Source organism: Callospermophilus lateralis, chromosome 13, assembly GCF_048772815.1.
Source record: "Callospermophilus lateralis isolate mCalLat2 chromosome 13, mCalLat2.hap1, whole genome shotgun sequence".
Classification (NCBI taxonomy): Eukaryota; Metazoa; Chordata; class Mammalia; order Rodentia; family Sciuridae; genus Callospermophilus; species Callospermophilus lateralis.
In genome coordinates, this window is record NC_135317.1 from 58856852 (window position 1) to 58878650 (window position 21799).

A 21799-nucleotide genomic window follows, 5' to 3' on the forward strand; every position below is an offset into this window, starting at 1 on the left:
GGACCCAGACTCAGAACCAAGGGGGTCAAAAAGGTTGAGTCCAGGAGTGGAGTCAATACAGGTTGGAGTCCAGCATTTGGGGGTCTCCAGGGTGGCCGCTGTCCCTTTCCTGCATAGGAACAGATACTAGTATAAATGCTGAGGTGTAGAGGACCTTTGCTGCAGAGGAGTCCATTGCAGGACTCTATTAAAAAAAAAAAAAAATGACTGCTACATTATTTGTGTATTCCCTATAATAGGAGAGTTTGATGATTGTCGATTATTTTTCAAGGCTGTTCGATTATTTTTTAATTACTGTTGTCTTGAGAGCTATCAGAATATTAAGCTACACTTATTTTATTTTGTTCCAGTCTAGTCCCTGAGGTTTCACTATTTTGTCCCCTTAAAAAAAAAAAAAAAGAAAAAAAAAAAAAAAGGTGTGTATGTATGGGTATGTTTGTATGGTGTGTGTGTGTATGTGTGTATGTGAGAGAGAGAGAGAGAGAGAGAAAGATAGCGATTTTTTTTCTGTAAAAATCAAAAAAGGGTGGGGGGTGGTGTGTGAAATTCTTTCTTTTCATGTTGATGTAAAATAATATATTCCGTTCACTTTTGCATATGTTTAACTGATTCCAATTCCAACCAAGTTTCAGGCTGGTTTTCTTCTGGGCTAAGTAAGTAAGAGGTTCCCCAGAGAAGCCCACAATAAGGAAAAGATAGGACAAACTGTTGAGATACCCTTTAAAATTAGGGAAAAGATGGGTGGAACAGAGCTAATCCTGAGGAAGCAGCTGGTGACTCTGGTGTCCTTTTTTTTTTTTAGGTCCCAGGGATTGAATCCAGGAGCACTTTCCCACTGAGCCACATCCCCAGTCCTTTTGTATATTTTATTCAGAGACAGGATCTCACTAAATTGCTTAGGGCCTCACTCAATTGCTGAGGCTGACTTTGAACTCTCAATCTTCCTGCCTCAGCCTCCTGAGCCCCTGGGCTTATAGTTGTGCACCACCATGCCTGGCTTTGGTATTCTGGGCACAGTCACCTGCCTTTTCTACTGCACAAACTGCAGAAATAATGGAGGACTTATGGCCCTGAGAAATGTGTGTAGCCAAGTCACTGTGCACCCACATTTGTCCACACATGCACTCACTGAGTCGGATGTGGGTCCAGTTGTCCTCTGTATGACATGAGGGCTGGTGGTCTCAGCACACACACACTGGTAGGCCTGAATCCAGGGGGAGTTGCGAGGCCAGTGGCAGTCCCACTTTATCTGCTGGAGGACCACTTAGCAACAGCAGGATAGCAATGGAGCCCTGGGCTGGGCTGTGGCCTTGGGTGGGAATCAGATGGTGGGTGAAGATGAGGCTGTGGGGCTGGGAGGGCAGGGTGGGCAGGGTATTGGTGGATAGGTCAAGAGCAGGGATTGCAGCCTCCCTAGGACTCAGGTGGGCCCTTGATGGGGGGACAAAGGGGATCCTATAGTTTCCACCTCAGGCTCTCTGCAAGCCTGAGGGTATTTCCTAAAAAAAAATTGTGCACTATGATTGCAGATCCTTCAGTGAGTACATATAGAAGGCAATCAGAGAGGTAAATATTAGAAAAAGAAACATTTATTGTTTCTTTTTAGCAAATATTAGGAAATATTTTTTATTAGCAAATATTTTTTTCCCTTTCCCAAGTAAAGGAATATTATCTCTAAATACTCTAGCTTAGTTCTGCCCTCATTTTGGATTTTAAATACATGGAATCATTTACATCCTTTGTGTTTGGCTACTCCTACTTTTATACAACTCTGGTTCATTGTCTTCTTTTACACTGTTGGTGGTTGCTTCAATTCAGTTTTTTAAAGAATATTTATTTTTTTAGCTATAGTTGGATATAATACCTTTATTGTATTTATATATATGTGGTTTGAGGGTTGAACCCAGGGCCTCGCTCGTGTTAGGCGCGTGCTGTACCACTGAGCCACAATCCCAGTCCCAGATTCTTTGTGTGTGTATGTGTGTGTGTGTGTGTGTGTGTGTGTGTGTGTGTGTGTGGTACTGAGGATTGAATTCCAGGGCTTCATCCATACTAAGCACACATTCTACCTCTGAGATACCCCTTCGGCCTGTTTGGATTCATAAAACAATGCTGTGATAATCATTCTTGTGCATGAATATCTGTCTGACTGGATGGAATTGTTGGGTCTTTGGGTAATGAGATAACTTGAACTGCTATAAATACTGTCAAAGAGTTCTCTAGTATGCTTATATTCTTGCTAGCAATATATAAGAGTTCTCCTTCCTCCAGATAGTTACCAAATTAGTATTATTCAACATCTATTCTTGATTTTTTTTTAATCCTCCTATTATTGGGTTCAGGGTGTAGCATAGTGGTAGAGTACATGCATGCCTGAGGCCCTGGGTTCAATTCATAGCACCGAACAAGAAAACAAAAACAAAGTTTCTTAAAGCTATTATAGATACCTCCTTAACATGATAAAATATATTTACCTCAACTGTAAAGCTCATAACTTAATGAAGAAACAGTAAAGGAGTCCTATTAAAATCAAGAGCAAAACAATGATATCTCCTATCACTAATTTTATTTAAAATTGTTCTAAAGATACTAGCTAATGAAATTAGACAACAGGAAAAAACCAGAGGAGGGGTTGGGGGTAGAGCTCAGAGATGGAGCACTTGCCTGGCCTGTGTGAGGCTCTGGGTTTAATCCTAGCACCATAAAAACAGAGGAAAGGAAAGAAATGAAGAGGAGAGGGGAGGGGAGAGGTAGGAAGGAGAAAGGAACAGAGGAAAGGGAAGGAAAAAAACTGGGTGTAGTGGTACATGGCTATTAACCCCAGCTACTCTGAAGATTGCAGCAGGAGAGTGGTGAGTTCAAGTCCGTCTTGGACGGCATAGTGAGACCTCATCTCACCTCAACAACAAAAACAACAACAAGTTGGGGGTGGAGGTATAGCTTAGTAGTACAGTCTGTGCTGAGCATCTCCCAGGTTCTGAGTTTGATCTCCAAAAATGCAAAAAATTATAAAGATGCCAGGCGCAGTGGCACACACCTGTAATCCCAGTGGCTCAGAGGGTGAGGCAGGAGGATTGAGAGTTCAGCAATTTAGCAAGGCCCTAAGCAACTCAGCAAGACCCTGTCTCTAAATAAATATAGAAAAGGGTTGGGGATGTGGCTCAGTGGTTAAGAGCCCCCGGGTTCAATCCTGGATACCAAAAAAAAAAAAAAAAAAAAAAATCATAAAGATAAATTATAATTTTGATGGGCTGGGGATGTGACTCAAGCGGTAGCGTGCTCGCCTCGCCTGGCATGCGTGCGGCCCAGGTTCGATCCTCAGCACCACATACAAACAAAGATGTTGTGTCCGCCAAAAATTAAAAAATAAATATTAAAAAAAAAAAAAAAAGAAAAAAGATAGAGGCTGGGGATGTGGCTCAAGCGGTAGCACGCTCGCCTGGCATGCGTGTGGCCCAGGTTCGATCCTCAGCACCACATACAAACAAAGATGTCGTGTCCACTGAGAACTAAAAAAAATAAATAAATATTAAAAATGCTCTCTCTCTCTCTCTCTCTCTCTCTCTCAAAAAAAAAAAAAAAAAAGAGAATGTGTATTAAAAAAAAGATAAATTATAATTTTGAAAAGAATTATATGCATATGGTGGGAACAATAACAGGAATGAAGGGAGAATGACATTTTCTTATTTCCTTCCATATATTTGAATGTTGCACTATTTGAATTATTTATCAAAAAATTTTAGAAATGTTAAACTGTATTTGTTTTTTTTTTAAATTTTTTTAATATTTATTTTTTAGTTTTCGGTAGACACAACATCTTTGTTTGTATGTGGTGCTGAGGATCGAACCTGGGCTACACGCATGCCAGGCAAGCACGCCACTGCTTGAGCCACATCCCCAGCCCCTATATTTGGTTTTTAATCTATCTATATTTTAAAAGTTAAACATTTAAATACTTAATAACAGTGGGAAAGTCTCCTACTATGTATTAAGTACCTATTGTTATCAGGAGGCCTACAAATACCTCCATTAGTGTGGACAAATTTACTGTAAAAAGCCCATTATTTAGCTCAGTGGGTCTGCTAGCTGTAATCCCAGCAACTTGGGAGCTGAGCAGGGAGACTGCAAGTTCAAGGCCAGCCTTGGCAATTTAGAGAAATTCTGTCTCAAAATAAAAAATGAAAAACACCAGGGATATAGTTCAGTAGTAGGGCAATCCCCAGTGTCAGAAAAAGAGAGAGAGAGAGAGAGAGAGAGAGAGAGAGGGAGAGAAAGAAAAAGACATTATCCCTATTTCTAGAGAGAGAGACTCATATTAAAGATGGCAGAAAACACACAGAGAAAGCACACAGCTAGTGTGCTTACAGTTTGAACTCACACTTGCCATGAAGGCAGAAGGGGCTATATGAACTTAAACGTGAATCCTGCAGGGTGTGATGGTGGCACAGCAACTTGGGAGGCTGAGGCAGGAGGATCACAAGTTCCAGAGCAACTTAGCAACTTAATGAGGCCCTAAGCAATTAAGTGAGACCCTGTGTTAAAAGATAAAAAAAAGTGTTGGGGACATGACTCAGTGGTTAAGCATTCCTGGGTTCAATTCCCGGTACCAAAAAATACCCCACAATTCTTTTTTTTTTTCTTTTCTTTTTTTCAGTACCAGGAATTGAACTCAGGGACACTTAGCCACTGAGCCACATCCCCAGCCCTATTTTGTATTTTATTTAGAGATAGGGTCTCACTGAGTTGTTTAGCGCCTCCTGATTCTCTGTCTCAGCCTCCGGAGCCACTGGGATTGCAGGCATGCACCATTGCAAGTTAATTCTTATTCCTGCCTTGTCCCACCTTCCTCAGCTCCCAGAGAGCCCCAGGGAAGGCTGAGCTGCTCTGGGAGAACAATAAGGGCTCATCCAGGGGGTGTCTAAAGACCCCAGAAGCCGCATGGAGTCAAGAGGTTGAAGGTGGGGTTGGGATAGCCTGGAGCACCTAAGAACTCACAGCAGTGCCTGTTCCTGCATAGGAAGGGGACAGCAGCCACCCTGGAAACCCCCAGACGCTGGGCTCCACTCCTGGATCCGATCTTTTTTGACCTCTGAGTCCTCCTTGGTTCTAAGTCTGGGTTCAGCTGATTCCTACTCACAGAGGCTCCCTGATGACCTCTGACTGTTTTCTCCTGGCCCTCAACTGGCAGCCTGACTTCTGTTTGGGGTCAAATCCTGTCCTTGCAGGGAAAGGAGGGTGGTAGTGAGGGTTCCACTTGTACCCCAGCCCCTTTTGTTACTCATTTCCCCACGACGGTCAGATCACTGCCCTTTCCAGTGTCCTTAGATTTGAACCTAGGGCCACAGTCAAAATGGGACCTGAGTTAGGGGTACTGAGTCTCATTCCAGTGACCCTGACTCTTTGCTCAGAACAGAAGATGTTTTTCTAAGGTCACTTTACCACTTCCAGCTGCCGGACCTGGGCCAGACACAGGTGGGGGTGGTGGGATAGCCAGGCTCCTCTTCTGCATAACAAAGGGTGGGGTTGACCTCCCACTGGGCAACAGTCCAGCCGGTTGACAAGTCTCCCAATCCACATTGGCTTTTTTCTTTTGACTTCTGGGTAGGGTTGCCATATTCCGCAAATAAAACATAGGACTGGTGAAAATCTGAAGCACAGACAAGCAATGAATGCTTAATATATGTCAAATTGCATTCTGTATTCTATCTGGCAGGGCTTTCCAGGGCTGATTGCCCAATTTTATTTCCTCAGTATAATTCTTCAATCAAATCCACATTCCTGTGTCTTGGGGAAGCCTCAGGAGACTGGGGGATTGCCACCATGCCTTCCCAGACCTGATCATCTGAATTGAGTCCACCTGGCTCCCCTCAAGGCCCCCAGGATAGGACTCTGCTTACAAGTACTTTTGTGGTGTAGAAAGAACTTCAGGTTGGGAATTGAAAGACCTGACTTTATTCAGGGTCTCACTCTTCAACTCAAAGCCAGAGGAGGTTGTCACCTCTCTGAGTCTCAATTTTCTTGGCTCGTAAATTGGGAGAGAGGAGTTGGGTATGGTGGTGCATACCTGTAATCTCAGCAACTCCAGAGGCTGAGGCAGGAGGATCACAAATTCCCGGCTAGCTGCCAGCCTCAGCAATTTAGCAAGACCAGGTCTCAAAAAAAAAAAAAAAGTGTGTGTGTGTGTGTGTGTGTAAGGGTGGACTTTCAGCTCTAAGAAAGAGGGAGAGGTTAGAACTCCTTCTTGGACAAACCCCACTGGTACTAGTCTCCCAGAATCCCTGGCCAAGTAAGCCCCCCCACCCCCAACAGTGGGAAGCACCAGGTTTCCCAACTATTAATCACAAACCCTGGATTTCGTTAACCCCCGGCACCCTCTGAAGCATGGACCTCAGAGGACTGGGCAGGATTGGTCCTCAGAGAGTCCTAGAACAGCATTCTAAGTCCAAATTCCAGCAGTTGGGAAACTGGCCTCCTGTAGGAAATGAAAGCCTCTTCTCCAGGAAAAAAACTCCCCCCACCTCCGGGGCCAGGGGTCATACTCGGAGCCTCCAGTATGCCAGGCCAGAGCTCTACCGCTGAGCCACATCTCTAGCCCAAACTTGTTTTTTTTTTTTTTTTTAAATTTAACTAAGCCAAGGTAGAGGTCCACTGCCATGAGGCAGACAGCAACAATCAGCTATCCTCAGTCCAGACAGCCCTTTGTGCCCTTTCTAGACATCCCCCTCCTCAAGGCTCAAGAGACTGTCTAGCTGCTGAGCTCCCAGGAGGTCCAAGGGGTGTGACTTACCCCCTCCCTCTCCACCCCAGGGCCGGCTATAAAGCTAGCCAGCTCTGACTCTCAGCACACCCAGCGCCTGGACCCAAGACCCTTCTGCAGCCTCCTTGAAGACACATCCACAGACTCCTTGCTGCTCCCGAGCAGAACCATGCGACCTCTGTGGCTCTGTTGGGCTCTCTGGGTGCTGCCCCTGACCAGGCCTGGGGAGGCCCTGACCGAACAGCAGGTCCTGGGAAGCCTGCTGAGGCAGCTGAGGCTCAACCAAGTGCCAGTCCTGGACAAGGCTGATGTGGAGGGGTTGACCATCCCTGCTGAAGTCCAGGCCCAATATGTGACCCTGTTGCAGCGCAGCCATGGGGACCGATCCCGTGGAAAGAGGTTCAGCCAGAGCTTTCCAGGTGAGCCTTCCTCTTTCTGCATCTTGGTCCTTGTGGGGAAGATACGGATTGGTTTTCACCTCTGTTTTGTGGTGCTCTGTTAAGAGGATGTGTGGAGGCTGTGGTCCAAGAGGCAGTGAGGAGGGTGTTTGGGCCTGGGCCCTTAGGCTCTGGCTATGCACTGAGGGACCACTTAAGGTGCCAGGTTAGACCTGCTGGCAAAACCCAGGCCCCAGAGAAGAGGAGGAGGCAGAGGAAAGCAGAGCCACTAGGCTTGGGTAGGTGTAGCTAGGACCAGGTTCTCCCAGAAAGCTAGGTAGGGTACAGGCAAGATTTCCTGGGGCCTGTTTCCTCATTGCCACTCTGGTTTGAGGGTGACCTAGAACAAATTGCCTTAAAAACTTTTCTCAACCATTTGCTCACCTGGAACAGTGGACAACTATGTCTCACCTGTCTGCCTCCCAGCATGGGTGAGTGGATGTGGGTAGAAGCTGCTTGGGTAGCTGGAAATACTTAAGTGTGACAGCAGAAGTGTCCAGTGTCAGGGTTCCAGCTGTACCTCTATCCTAGTGCAGCCTTTTACCCCCAGAGCTAGAATCACCCCCTTATGCCCCAGCTTCACCCACCTCCTTTCTCCTCTCCTGCCATGCCTAGGGAGATGAGGATCCAGAACAGGTAGCTGAGGTGACTGTTGGCAGCAAATGTGGCCTGTCGGGTGATCATCCTGCAAACCTGGAGCCTCAGGTGTTAGTGACAGGTTGATGGGTGCCTCTGAGGACAGTGTTATAAATGTCCCAAGCATCTTCCTCAAGGCTCAGTAGCCCTGCCAAAGTTCTTTAGAAGCACTTGGCTCCCTGTTCCTCCCTTTCGGGACATTTAGCTGAGCATGAGTTCCCTCACCACAGGAGGAAATGAGAGTAAATTCAGGAGGACCCTCTCTCTGAATTTAAGAAAAGTACAGTTCAACTGGTGACCACAGATTTCCATATTCCAGGTTCTCTGTAGCCCCCTCTCCGTTTCCCTTCTATGACACCCTACTCCCTTTTCCTAAGGAAGTCAGCATTGCTGCACACTTGAGGGCCCAGTCCTCTGCACAGAGTCCCAAAGCTGCCAATACCCTCTCAAGGTGGAGGTTGCTAGTAAACAAGCCCCAGTTCCATGTGATTGTTTTAGAACACAAAGCCTGACTGCAAATTTTTTAAATTATTTTTTTATTGGGGGATGGGGAAGAATGCTTCTTTCCTGGTCCACCAGTTTCCCAGGCTCCAAACTTTTCCTTTGGATTACCAGGAAATTCTGGTTATGGACCCTGAGCCCTGCAACCCTCTGAGCTCTCCTGGTGCCCCGAGAGGCCCAACTAACCCTGCTCTTGTCTCCAGAGGTGGCTGGCAAGTTCCTGGTGTCCGAGGCTTCCACGTACCTGCTGGTGTTTGGCATGGAGCAGCGGCTGCCGGCCAACAGCGAACTGGTGCAGGCTGTGCTGCGGCTCTTCCAGGAACCGGTCCCTCAGGCTGCCCTCCTCAGACACGAGCGAAACGCCTGGGTTCGGGTCACCATTGAGTGGCTGCGCTTTCGCGACGACGGCTCCAACCGCACCTCTCTCATAGACTCCAGGTGGGGATTCCAGCTGCTCTGCGCTGGGGGAGGGGAAGGGACAGGCAGGAAGGAGGCAGCTTTGTCCAGGAGAGCAGGAAAGGGCGGGGTCACGGATGGAGGCGGAGGAGGGGTAGCTTTCCCCCAGGGCCCTCCAGACGGGTGTCCCAGTCCTCACCCCTCATGCGGGTCTCTGTCCAGGCTGGTGTCCATCCACGAGAGCGGCTGGAAGGCCTTCGATGTGACCGAGGCTGTGAACTTCTGGCAGCAGTTGAGCCGGCCCCGGCAGCCCCTGCTGCTGCAGGTGTCGGTCCAGAGGGAGCACCTGGGCCCTGGGGCCTGGGGCGCACCCCAGCTGGTCCGCTTCGCTGTGCAGGGGGCACTGGGAGCTGAACAGAGCGAGCCCCAGCTGGAGTTGCACACGCTGGATCTCAAGGACTATGGGTAGGCGTTGTGGGTCAAACTGATGAGCTCAAGTAGAGAGACAAAAAGGGAATTAAATTGATTTTGAAATGGGCAACTTTTCAGAGTGTGTAAATGAATGAGAACATTTATAAATTCTCCCTGTGACTCTTAAGTGGAGGCTCTCAGTAAATATCAGTTATTTATTTTATAGTTATTTTTAGTTATCCAGTGTCTGACACAAATATCCTGCGTTTTTCTTTCTTTATTATTATAATGCTGGGGATGGAACCCAAGGCCTTGTGCATGCTAAGCAAACACACTACCACTGAGCTACACCCTCAGTTCAGTATCCAACTTTTTGAACATATTGAGATGGATCATAAACTTTCAGTGCTTTTGACCTCAGCTCTTCCAGCTCATCTCTGACTTATCTCTTTTTGTCCCCACAGAGCTCAAGGTAATTGTGACCCTGAGGCACCAGTGACCCAGGGCACCCGCTGCTGCCGCCAGCAGATGTATTTGGACCTTCAGGGAATGAAGTGGGCTGAGAACTGGGTCCTGGAGCCCCCAGGCTTCCTGGTCTATGAATGTGTGGGCAGCTGCTTGCAGCCCCCAGAGTCCCTGACCTTCAAGTGGCCATATCTGGGGCCAAGACAGTGCATCGCCTCAGAGACAACCTCGCTGCCCATGATTGTGAACATCAAGGAAGGAGGCAGGACCAGGCCCCAGGTGGTCAGCCTGCCCAACATGAGGGTGCAGAAGTGCAGCTGTGCCTCAGATGGGGCTCCTGTGCCAAGGGGGCTCGAGCCATAGGCCCTGGTGTAGCCATAAAAGGACTTGGCTTCTGTGTGTGTCTGAAGTGTTTTAGGGCCCCAGAGAGACTGAACCCTGAAGAACAAATGCTCTGTGCTCTCAACTGAGCTCTGGCTTTGCTTCCTCTGACAATTCAGCTTACTTTCTAAAATTTGCTTCCCAGGAATCGGACTCCCTGGCTGCTGGGTAGCCCTTGCACTGTATTCTAAGCACTTACATGTGTAGATACTGTAACATATAGGCAGAAACCCACAAATTTTCATTGTTTCCTTGACCTGTCACTGGGTCTGGGCTGAGCTCCAGTCTCTACTCTTAACCTAAGACCTGAATTTAAGGTTTAATTTATGCATCACCAACCCAGATAATCAGGACTTTGCAAGACCCAAATAAAACACATTTATTCTGATATTTTATATTTCTCTGTTTTAACCAAAGTTCTGCAAATTGATGAGAGAACAGAAAATTCTACAGAGGTCAACTTGATTGGAATACTAAGGAAAGAGCTGGCTAATATTTGGTTAAGGTCTTAAGTAATTTCGGAATTCAAAATTAAATGCATTCAGATTCTAGTATCTGTGATGTCTTTTTTTCAGAATTGGGACAGAGATCTTTTTGTTGTTGACATTTAAACTTTTTTGGGCAGTGATTGGGTTTTTATTTCAATTCTAGTTGCATGAAAATAAAAAAAGCTGCTATCTAAATCATCACTGATACTACAAGAATGTGGGTCACTCCTTCAGATCTTAGGCAAATAAAGAGAGCAAATGTTCACAATGTTGGATATAATATTTTCGAATGCCAAGATTACAGGGCCTTTTAAGCTGTAACCTTGACATTCTAGGTTCTTTACCAGTCTCCACAGCTTCTGTTAGCTGTAAATTCAATAGCCTTTAAATTTTCATTCCTTCTCTATAAAGTAGGAACAATTCCCAACTTTCATACTCTTGATTTAAGGATATACTGGTTTTATAACCACTTCACACATGGCATAAGGAGGGTTATGGTTATCTCGACTCACATTCTGATTCACAACAGACTTCTCTTAATTTTGAAATAAATTTAATTGAGGATCCTCCTTCCCTCCCTATCCCCCAGGGTTGAGGACTGAACTCAGGGCCTTGCAGGTGCTAGGCAAGCGCTCTGCCACTGAGCTAAATCCCCAACCCCTAAAATGAGGATCCTAAATTTTCTTTTCATCAGTGGCTTCGCCATTCTAATATAACTGGGGCTAGAACCTGTACTTCCCTGGTCCCAGGGCACAGACCAGGCAGGTGGAGTCATCATCATCTTAGGCAGAGATGAAGCCACACAGCTGGGGGATGAGAGGAGGAAGGAGTTTGGATAGGAGCAGTATGAGGAGCTAGAGGGATGTCCAGGGGACCATCAGCAGGAACCTGGCAAGATCAGATGTGGGGTTCTTGGCAACAGCAGATACCAGAGCAGGAGGGGTCATAAAAGGCAGAGGTAAGGGGGCGGGGGGGGGGGACGACCACGAGGAGACGACAAGGGCAGAGTTCTGTGGCAGAGGAAAACTCTGGGAAATAACTAGTGGCTAAGAGTTTCAGGGGAGAGATGGAAGCCAGATGGGTCCCAGAACTGAGACAGGAAGGACAAGACACCCCCACCTTGCCCAGGCAGCCATGGGCTGGTGCTAGAATCAGGGACAGGGAGGTTAGGAGGATATTTTTATCATTACAGTACAAGATGAAAGCCCAGAAATGGAAGAGAGGTCAGAGAACTTGCAAAGCCTTGTACATTGGGGAGTGCAAAACAGTTCAGGACGCAGAGATGGTGCTGCAAAAGGACCCCGAGAGCATGCTTTAGTTCAACAGCCTTGCTTCGCAGATGCGGAAACTCAGGCCCGAGAAGGGGGACAGTTGGCTGCGGTCGGCGAGCCGTCCTAGTCACACCACCTTGCCCACCTCGCGCGGGTCCTGCCCTCGGAGAGCTGGCAGACCAGTTGCGGAGGTCACTGACTCCCTGGAAACACCTGGTTTCCCCGCCAGGAGACGCCTAGAGCCCAGCGAGCTGCGGAGGGGTTGGCGCCCCAGAGAGCCCTGGCAGGGGCTGTACCCGGCTTAGCCTCGGGAAGGGCTGAAAATGCTGCGACCTCCATTTGGGTTCGAACGGAGATCCAGGTGAACTTTCATGGCCTTTTGTAGAGGGGCTCTGTGTAGCCGCAGGCTGCCTGGAGTTGTGGGGCAGGCTCAGGCTGAGCTCCGCGAACTCCCACCCCACCCCATCCCCACTTCCCTGGGCGGGCCTAAGAGCTCGAGGGGGGAACCCCAAGCAACACCCGGCCGCACACGAACGTCTGCAGATGCTCTCCGCGCGCCGCGACCACCCTGTGTTCTGCCCAGTTCCCCACAAAGTGTCCGGGCAGACGCGACGTCCAGCGCTACTGAAGAAAGTCCGGTGGAGCCCTCCTTGGCCCCTGGGGCCTGCAAGCAGGCCAGGACTGCGAGGGCCGAACAGCGACAGGTGGCCCAGGCTGCTGCGGAGGACAGAGGAGGGGCGCAGAACCTAGGGCGCAGTTGGTGGCATTGTGGCCCGCGCCGGCGCAGGCGAAAACTCCAAATTGGGCAACCCGTGGACGCAGCTCTGCGCATGTGCAGGAAGCGCCAGAGTTTCACTTTGTAACTTTTAAGAGGTCGGGACGTCGCCCCGCCCGGCCAGGTGGAGCCAGACCACTCCCCCAGGCCGCGTCAGCCGCGCCGCCGTCGCAGGTAAAGTGGGAAGGGGGCTTTGAGGAGGGCGAAGGGGGCCCTCCGTGGTTGTCGGGACTGCGCGACTGAGGGTCTACACTGAGGTGCCACGCCAACTGTCCACTTCCCGGGCGCGGTTCCCAGTTTCTGCGGCTCCCACCCCCTAGCAGGGGGGGCCGATAGCGGGGTGGGTGGGAGGAGAGGATCGGTCTGGGGGACCCTACGACTCATTCCAGCCTCGAATTCCTCCGGACTTCCTGACAGCTTTACCAGACCTCCCTCTCCCGGCTCCAGCTGTTCACCCAGTGGCGGATCCTTTCCTCCTTTCCACCTTTCTCTTTGCAATTTGTTGGCAGCGGGAGCTCTCTCGGATTAATTCTTTCGGATTAACGAGGAGGGCTTTTCTTCATTTCTTTGAGGCAAGACTGGGAAAGGGCCAGGTGTCCAAGGAAATCAGCCCCAGGTGATCACTCCCTGCTGCCCTGGTGGCATCCTGATGAGAGAGGCTAGGGACTTGGGTGGGGGGGGGGGGCAAGGAGGGTGGCCAGAGCAAAGAAACCAAATCCTCCAAGGTTCTAGTACCTGATAAGACTGGCTACCTGAGACCCTGGGGTGGCCTCTGTCTTTCAGCCCCAGGTTGTGTCCTCAAAGGCAGGGGCCAAGAGCTTGATGGAGCCAATGGCCTCTCAGCTTCCTTCTAGCCCTGAAGCTTTTTCTCTGACCCACTCCAACTCTGTTGAGGGTTTGGGATTAAGCCATTGGATGGTGGTCACCAGTACAAGCCCTGTGGGATCAAAGGCGATGTAGGAGGCATCCTGGGGCTTTTCTGTTGCTAGCTCTGGCAGAGTTGAAGACCACCACTGACTGGGGATAATGGAAGACAGGTCATCCTTAGTGGAGAAACACTCCTGCCTCCATTGTCTTCCTCCCTACTTCCTTCCTCTGCCACCTGCCAGATGTCCTCAAATCTTCTGTGCCCTCAAAACAGAAGCTGAGGCCTCCTTTGCTCAGTGTTGGGACAAAAGTCTCTCCTAGCTGTTCATCTGGCTCTAACAGGGAAGACAGGTGGAGACCTGCTACTATGTTTTGCATTCTTTGGAAAGTGACTTAAAATGAAACAAACAGCTTTTGAGTGGTCACTAGGGCCAGGCTCTAGGCTGAGTGCTTTTCAGGCATTGGCCCATGTGTGTGCCTCCCAGCAGCCCTATGAGAGAAACAGCGTCACTGCCCCTATTTTAACCAAGGCACAGAGTGGCTAAACATCTAATCTCCATGGTGGTAGGACCCCAGCTCTGGAGACTTCTCATATTTCAGTGGCTGAAATCCTCTTTGTGCTCCAGGGCTGATGTCTGTAGAGGTAAATAGTTGTCCAGGTCCCTGGGCCCTGTTTGGTGGGGCCATAAGAAGTTTGTGTTTGGCCAGGTGTGGTGGTGCTTGCCTGTAATCCCAGCAGCTAGGGAGGCTAAACAGGAGGATGGCCTGTTCAAAGCCAGCCTCAGCAAAAGGGAGGCCCTAAGCAACTCGGTGAGACCTTGTGTCTAAATAAAAATAGGGCTGGGGAGGTGGCTCAGTGGTCAAGTGCCCCTGAGTTCAATCCCCAGTACCAAAAAAAAAAAAAAAAAAAAAAAAAAAAAATAGTTTGTGTTTGTATGACTTTGTCTGCACCTGGAAGATCCAAGTTAGCTAATGATAAACTGAAGAGCTAAAGTCATTTGAAGTCTTGTTATCATAACAAAATTGAAAGATTTAGTGATGATGTAAGGACTCTGAATTTGCACCCTCTTTGCTTGCAAGAACCAACAATATTCACACACTTTCTGGGGCCTTCTTCTGGGTGAGGAGAGAGGTATAGTGGAATACACTGGAGTGCTGGCACATGAGGCCCTAATTCTGGGAGGCCTAGTATTCTTCAAAGTCCTGCTACAGGAGGCTGGTCCTTGCTGCAAACTCAGGTGAGCAGTGGGTTAGTATTGTGATTAACTTTGGCAATTTTGAGACCACCTGTTGGACAAAGCCATGTTCACTGACCACAACCAGACTTTTTGGGTGTTTGTGGGCTTAACTTTGTCACATGTAGCTCACCTGGATTCTGGGTCTTATTGGTAATTTTTGCCTTTCATAATCTTAGGTGTTGGATAGGAATGAGAGAATAAATGAAGACCTTTCTCAAAGTCATGGATAAGTGCCAAGCATTTGTCTATATGTGTATAACAAATATGAGATGACCAAATACTGTCAGTAGTATGCAGCCAGTTCCAGTTGCTGGGATTTTGTTTGTTTGTGTGTATGTGTTGTGTGTTTCTGGCACTGGGGATTAAACCCTGTAGTCTTCTCACACCAAGCTACATCCCCAGTTCTTTTTTTATTTTTGATAGCAACTAAGTTGCTGAGGCTGGCCTCAAATTTGTGATCTTCCTGAGCAGTGAACTGATTTGATTTTATTTTTTATGGTGCTGGGGATGGAACCCAGGGCCCCATACCCCCAACCCCAATTTGCTGGGTTGGCTCCCTCCCCATAACTGCCAGCTGTCCTTCCACACCCTTCACAACCTTCTCTTCAGCTGGCAGGAATACCTCGTGATGGGTGTGTTCCCTAGCTGTCCTCTCCAAGCATGCCTATTTGGGAAAACACAGAGGGGCCTGGCCCACTAAAAGTCAGAGATGGGAGATGTTTCATCAGGGTCTGACTCATGGGTCTAATGGGCAGGGACAGTCTGTGATTGGACTGGAAGCCCCAATTCTGGGAGTTTAGGGGAAATCCAGAGCAGGAAGGCAGAACCAGAAGCTCCAAATGGGTTCAGAGACATCTGAGCAGGTATGTGTTTAGGGGAAAAATGGTGAAAGGTTTCTGTCCAGAATCCCTAAACTGGGCCGGGTGTGGTGGCTCATGCCTGTAATCCCAGCAACTCTGGAGGAGGAGACAGGTGGATGGTGAGTTCAAAGCCAGCCTCAGCAACGGCAAGGTGCTAAGCAACTCAGTGAGACCCTGTCTCTAAATTAAAAAATACAAAATAGGGCATGTGGCTCAATGGTTGAGTGCCCCTGAGTTTAATCTCCAGTACCAAAAACAATAACAACAACAAAACCCCCCCAAAATAGAACCCCTAAACTGGAAGAGGGCAGCTCTCCTGTGGTACTGTGATCTTCATTGCTGCAGGAGAGTCTATAAAGGCCTGTGCCCAGGTCTCCCAGGGCGGGCCTCGGGGTGGGTCTTGTGGTCAGGAAAGCCTGGCAGGAAGGGAGTGGCAGGTCCAGGCCTGGCCCACCTGCAGTTTGGGCTGTGTGTATGGGGATGGGGACTGCCTTTGCCCTGTCTGGAGACAATTTCAGCTGAGAACTCTCTAATAATCCCCCTACCTTGGTGTCTGGTAAGTGCGGAGACAGGAAAGAGGGGTGGACATTGGCCTTCAGTGTCCACTGGGGTGTTCTGTTGGGGTAGTGCCCATGGGTGCGGTTCAAAGGAGAGAAGTCAAAAATATTTGCTCCTAGACATAGCTTTTGTGAGTCTGTTCAGAGCCACAAATTCATGGGTGTGACATGAAAACATCTAATACCTCCAGCCATTGCCAAGTCTCTTACCAGGGTGAGAAAATGACGTGGCTTTCCAGGCAATCCCCCCTTGTCTGGGGCCTGCCATCCACCCATCCTTCCCACACTTCTGGGGCAGGGGCGGGGTGTGTGTGTGTGTGTGCATGTGTGAGTATGTATGAGAGAGAGAGAGAGAGAGAGTGAGAGAGGGAGGGAGGGAGGGAAGGAGAGAGAGATTGACTATCCCTATCATGGCAATCCCAGGAGTTTGAACTGAGAATCATCCCCCTCCACACACCCCACCATGAGCAGCACATCAGTACTTCCAGGTAGTCTGAACATGTGGTTTGGGTTCTCCATGCCTTTTTTTTTTCTCGTCTCCTAGAGTTTTTTCTTTCTAGCAGGTAGAAAGGCTAGATGTCCTGTGAGAATTCTAATTTAGCTAGATGTGGGGGTGGGAGAAACTCAAGGAAGGGAGGGATGAGCATTTCTTGTTCTTTAGCCACAGGCAGTATGAGCAGGCCAGAACTTGGGTACCAAATCCCTAGTCTTTGGTGCCAGAGGACAGACATTGAAGCTTTCTATTAGCTTCACCAGGAATGCCAGGAACCCAGCCTATAGTGGTATTTGTTTTGGAAAGGCCGAGGCTTCTGTTAAGTCAAAGGTACCTAGGAGACATGGCTGAGAGGACAGAGCTGAGGGGTCTTTAGAGGTTCTGAGACACTCCCCTGACCACACATCCACTAGACCACCCCCTTTGTCTTCCCCCTCTGGCTGCCCTTCCTGCCTTCTGTCTCTCAGTGGATTAGCTTGTGGTAGTGTGGCCTAGACAAAAAGAGTTGGTCCCAGTGGCTCAGGAAGCTGAGGCACAAGGATCATGAGTTCAAAGAGAGGCCCTAAGTAACTCAGTGAGACCCTGTCTCCAAGATTAAAAAAAAGGGGGGCTGGGGATGTGGCTCAGTGATTAAGTGCCTCTGTTTTTAATCCCTGGAACAATCAATGAATCAATCAATTAAAAAAAAAAAAAAGAGCTGGGGAGTCAGGAGACTCAATCCTGCATCAGCCAGCTTCCTAGTCTCAGGGCAGGCCTTCAAATCCTCTGTGCCTCTACTTCCAAGTGTGTCACCTGGGCCCATCTCTGAGGTGCCAGCTCTGACATTCTGAGAATAGTGGGAATGAAGTCTCATCTGTGGCTCAGATGGGTAGACTGGGGTGTGTCCTTGGCTCTTCCCTTCTTCCCCATTTGCCTGTCTTTGTACTTTCTTCTTCTCTGCCTTTGTGTCCCTTTCTCCTCTCCCTTGCCTGGATCTCTTGGGGACTCCATAGGAATTATTTTCCCAGCAGTTGTACTTAGAAGCTAGTACCTCTTTAGCCACCAGCCACAATAAATTCTGTCCCTCCTTTCTCCCCAGCCCCCCTCCTCTGGCGCATCACCCGCCAAGTTCCTGGATGAGCTGTCCACTGGGACCATCTGACCTTCCAGGGCTGTTTCCACAATGGGACTATTCTCTGCAGACTCTGCCAGGCACCAGAGGGCCCAGTGTCCAGCTATCCCTGATTCCTGTTGGCTCCCTGTGCCCCACCAGCCCCTGAGGAGCACCCATCTCTGGCTCTGCTAGCAATTGCCTGGGAAAACTGTGGGAGAGTCTGCACCCTCACTGCCTGTCTTGTCCTGTTCCCCAGGGACGGCAAGTGCGATGACCACCTCCCCATTCCTGGAGCTGTGGCAGCCCAAGACTGTGTCCATCCGAGAGCAACTGGGCCTTGGGGACCAGCCCAATGACTCCTACTGCTACAACTCAGCCAAAAACAGCACCGTGCTCCAGGGGGTCACTTTTGGAGGCATCCCTACTGTCCTGCTCATAGACGTCAGCTGCTTCCTGGTGAGATCCCTCATGAACATGTCCCCTCTCAGTTCCATGTTTAACTAATCCCCCCAGAGCCTTCAGGGAGACTCAGATGAAGTTTCAGATCCTGGTTTGAATCCCAGTTTTCTGCTTACCATACCAGCTCTGTGACCTTGAGCGTGTGATATAGTTTGTCTGGGCCTCAGGTTTCTGATCTGGAATAATTCCTCCCTCAGAAAATTTTGGAGAAGATTGGACGAGGCCATGCACATATAGAGCACACAGAGCTGCTGTTTTTTTCTGACCCTGATTGTAGAGCTACGTGCCTAATTTGTCTTCATGGTCCTTGGGAGGGGCAAGTCTCAGAGGGATGAGAGATGGGAAGAGAAGTTGTGAACTAGAGTAGACTAGGTGCAATTCCAAGTTCATTAGGGTCACCTGCTGTCCCCTTCTGGGATTCTTCTTCTTTTATTTTATTTTTGATACCAGGGATTAAACTCAGGGGCACTCAACCACTGAGCCACATGCATCCTTAGCCCTATTATTTTTGGTACCAGGGATTGAATTCAGGGGTACTAAACCACTGAGCCACATCCCCAGCCCTATTTTGTATTTTATTTAGAGAAAGGGTCTCACTGAGTTGCTTAGTGCCTCATCATTTCTGAGGCTGGCTTTGAACTTGCAATCCTCCTGTCTCAGCCTCCAGAGCCACTGAGATTATAGGTGTGTGCCACTGCGCCCTGCTTCTTGTGGAATTCTTGTGGCTTTAGAGGACCATAAAGTGATTCTCAGAATCAACCCTCAACACGAGGCCTTTTTCTTTTTTGCAATGCTGGGGATGGAACCCAGGGTCTTCCACATGTTAAGCAAGTACTCTACCACTGAGCCAGGCCCCCAGGCCAGCTAGTTAAAATTCATTTGGCTTATCATGCACCTTGTTTTTACAAATGCACGTGGGATACTGGGCCCCTCTTGATGCCATCTCCTAATATCTAACAGAGGCCATCTAGGTGGATGGGGACAGATTGACAAGACACCCTTGGACCACCTAGGCCTGGAGGCTAGATTTAATGAGAAAGCTGAGAGGGGAGTTGGAAGGGGCCCTGAATGGTAGGAGGTGAGGGTCCCAAACCCAAGTTTGCTGGTACAAAATATGTTCATTGGAAGGAGAGAGGGACTTCCTCTCTTCCTCTTTTTTTTTTTTTTTTTTTGTTGTTGTTGTTGATCCTAGGATCAAGGTCTACATTGTTGCACAAGAGGTTTGCTACATTACTTAGTCCTCTTAGCTTTCAGAAAAAGGGCTCTCTAAGTAACAAGTAACCATTTCTTTCTTTCTATTTATTTATTTGGTACTGGGGATTGAACCCAGAGCCAGTATACCATTGAGTCATATCCCAAGCCCTTTATTTTTTGGGACAGGATTTTGCTAAGTTACTTAGGGCCTCACCAAGTTGCTGAGGCTGACCTGGAACTTGTGGTCTTCCTCCCTCAGCCTCCTGAGTCCCTGGGATTATAGACATGCACCACCATGTCAGGCCCAAGTAACCATTTCTTAGAGCTAGGACCCATTTGTAGGTGGAAAGCACTGTCATGCCTACTAGCCTTGGTTGAGAGGGAGGGATAGACAGTTGATGGAGAGCCTGTGGGATTAATGGAAGCAGGTGGCCCTGGATCTTCAGGGTGGGAAGTTTGCCTGAGGTGAGGATTCTGAAGTCTGGGCAGGGGCTCCAATCAGTCTGGGTAGCTTATTGGGAAGAAAGATATTCTATTGGAGCATATTGGGCGGGGTAGTGGTGATGATGGTGGTGATGATGGTGGTGATGATGGTATAGATTTTGTTATTGTTTTAAGACAGAGTCTCACTATGTTGCCCAAGTGATCTTGAACTCCTGAGTAACTGGGTTATAGGCGTATACCACTGTGCCTGGCCTTATGGGGTTGAATTTGTTTGTTTGGTGCTGGGAATTGATCAGGGCTTCACATATGCTAAGCACATGCCCTACCACTGAGCCTTACCTCCAGCCCATTCTGGGGGTGAGTTTTTATTGCAGGAAGTATACAGTGAGTGGGGACATATAGAAGTCAGAGGGCCCTGGAAATCATGGATATGTGGGAGATGTCCATACCATACATACCAAGGTAGAAACAGCTGCAGATAGAGGGCAGGCGCTTGCTGAGTGACTTTCATGTTACAGCGTGACTCACTCATCTTTGGAAGTATATCCCTAACTTCCTGATTCACCTTGAGAAAACACCACAGGAACTCGGGGTTTCTGGAGTTCATTCAGGCCCTTTGGGAAACCTGCCTTTAAAATCTGGTCTGGGCTGGGGGTGTGTAGCTCAAAGTAGAATGCTTCCCTAGCAAGTTCAAGGCCTTGGGGTCTGTCCCTGGCACCATCTATACATAAAATAACAATAAAAGAAACAAAACTCCAATGTCTGATTAGCAATAGTGTGCTAATTGAGGTGTATCTCTCCACCTCCATGAATCTTGAAGGGAGGGAGCCTGCCTAGGGAAAGTCAGGGACCCATCAAAGACCCTGCCAGTTTCTCTGTACATGTAAGGTGTAAGGAGGTCTAGAATTCTTAGCTATCTAGAGCCAGCAAAAGTCAAGAGAGTCCTTCAGCGGTCCTCAGTCCTCTCCTTATGCTGCTGTGGGACACATAGGCCTGCTGATTGTCCCAGCTCACTGAGGCTGAGCGCACCCCGAGCGCTCAGTTTCCACATAGATTGCTTTCAGGAGAACCAGACTTAAAGGAGAAACCTGACCATCTCTGGCTCAGCCTGGGGTGGCTTTGTTGCTATGGTTCTGTAAATTTTTTTTTTTTTTTTGTACTGGGAATTGAACCCCCCACCCCAGGGGCGCTTTACCACTGAGCTACATCCCTAATATTTTATTTTTTATTTTGAGACAAGGTCTCACTAAGTTGCTTAGAGCCTCACTAAATTGCTCAGGCTGGCCTTGAACCTACGATCCTCCTACCTCAGCCTCCTGAATTGCTGGGACTGTAGGTATATGCCACTGTGCCCAGCTTGTGGTTCTATAGTTTAAAATGAAGCTCTAAATCTGGGCAAGGTGACATATGTGCCCCAGCTACTCAGGAGGCTGAGGCAGGATAATTGTTTCAGCCAAGGAATAATCAAGGTCAACCTGGGTAATATAGGGAGAGCCTATCTCAAAAAATAAATTAAAAAACAAACAAACAAAAAAAGAAGTTCTACGTAAAGTTAGGAAGGAAGCGGGTTCCCAGAGCTGCTGCAAGGCCAGACCTTGTTGTTGAAGCCACTGAAGCAGATCCTGGCTGAGATCAGAGCCTTGTGGCATTAATACTACCTTGAAGACAAAGGTTAGGACTGGTGTTCTTGACTGGAAGGGCTCCAGGCTGTGTTTGGCATCGGTCTGACAGCCTGGGTGACCTGGGCACAGGTGATGGGAGCTAGTGAAGAAGGCAAACAGAGCATTGGGACACTGAGCTGTGTGACATTGGGTAGCTTCGTGCCATCTCGTGGCCGAGTTGATTTTCTTCTTACCTTGCTGAGTCTGAGAGGGTGGGCTTTGCTCCTGAATCCACCCAATATACTTTTACATGGTGTCTTTTCTACTTTAGTGTTTAATATTGGTGTTTTCCATCATAAGAAGAAGATTCTGGGATTATGGCCGCATTGCCCTGGTGTCAGAAACAGACAGGTAAAAAAGATACATCACCTAGAATATGACCTTGTGTGTACATGTATGTGTGAGAGTGTGTGTG

At 48.5% G+C, this 21799-nt stretch overlaps 2 protein-coding genes across 4 annotated transcripts in view; both read left to right on the forward strand.

Moving 5' to 3' along the window:
* Positions 1 to 6926: 6926 nt before the first annotated feature.
* LOC143379112 (left-right determination factor 2-like) lies at positions 6927 to 10415 on the forward strand. 2 transcript variants are annotated; one of them, XM_076831479.1, is made up of 5 exons: positions 6927 to 7176; positions 8535 to 8563; positions 8666 to 8769; positions 8950 to 9192; positions 9603 to 10415. In XM_076831479.1, the coding sequence occupies exons 1-5, from the start codon at positions 6927 to 6929 to the stop codon at positions 9964 to 9966; spliced, it is 990 nt and encodes a 329-aa protein (XP_076687594.1). In that variant the 3' UTR covers positions 9967 to 10415. The 2 variants fall into 2 exon arrangements, with proteins under 2 accessions (XP_076687594.1, XP_076687593.1); XM_076831478.1 differs by having other exon boundaries at positions 8535 to 8769.
* Positions 10416 to 12605: 2190 nt separating this feature from the next.
* Positions 12606 to 21799, forward strand: part of Tmem63a (transmembrane protein 63A) — a 38689-nt gene continuing 29495 nt past the window's right edge. Inside the window, exons 1-3 of one of the 2 annotated variants that reach the window (XM_076831466.1) lie at positions 12606 to 12692; positions 17883 to 18082; positions 21656 to 21735. In XM_076831466.1, coding sequence (XP_076687581.1) covers positions 17897 to 18082; positions 21656 to 21735 — 266 coding nt within the window. In that variant the 5' untranslated portion in view covers positions 12606 to 12692; positions 17883 to 17896. Of the gene's footprint in view, positions 12693 to 17882; positions 18083 to 21655; positions 21736 to 21799 lie in introns of those variants that run through there. The other variant, XM_076831467.1, reaches the window with a different exon arrangement.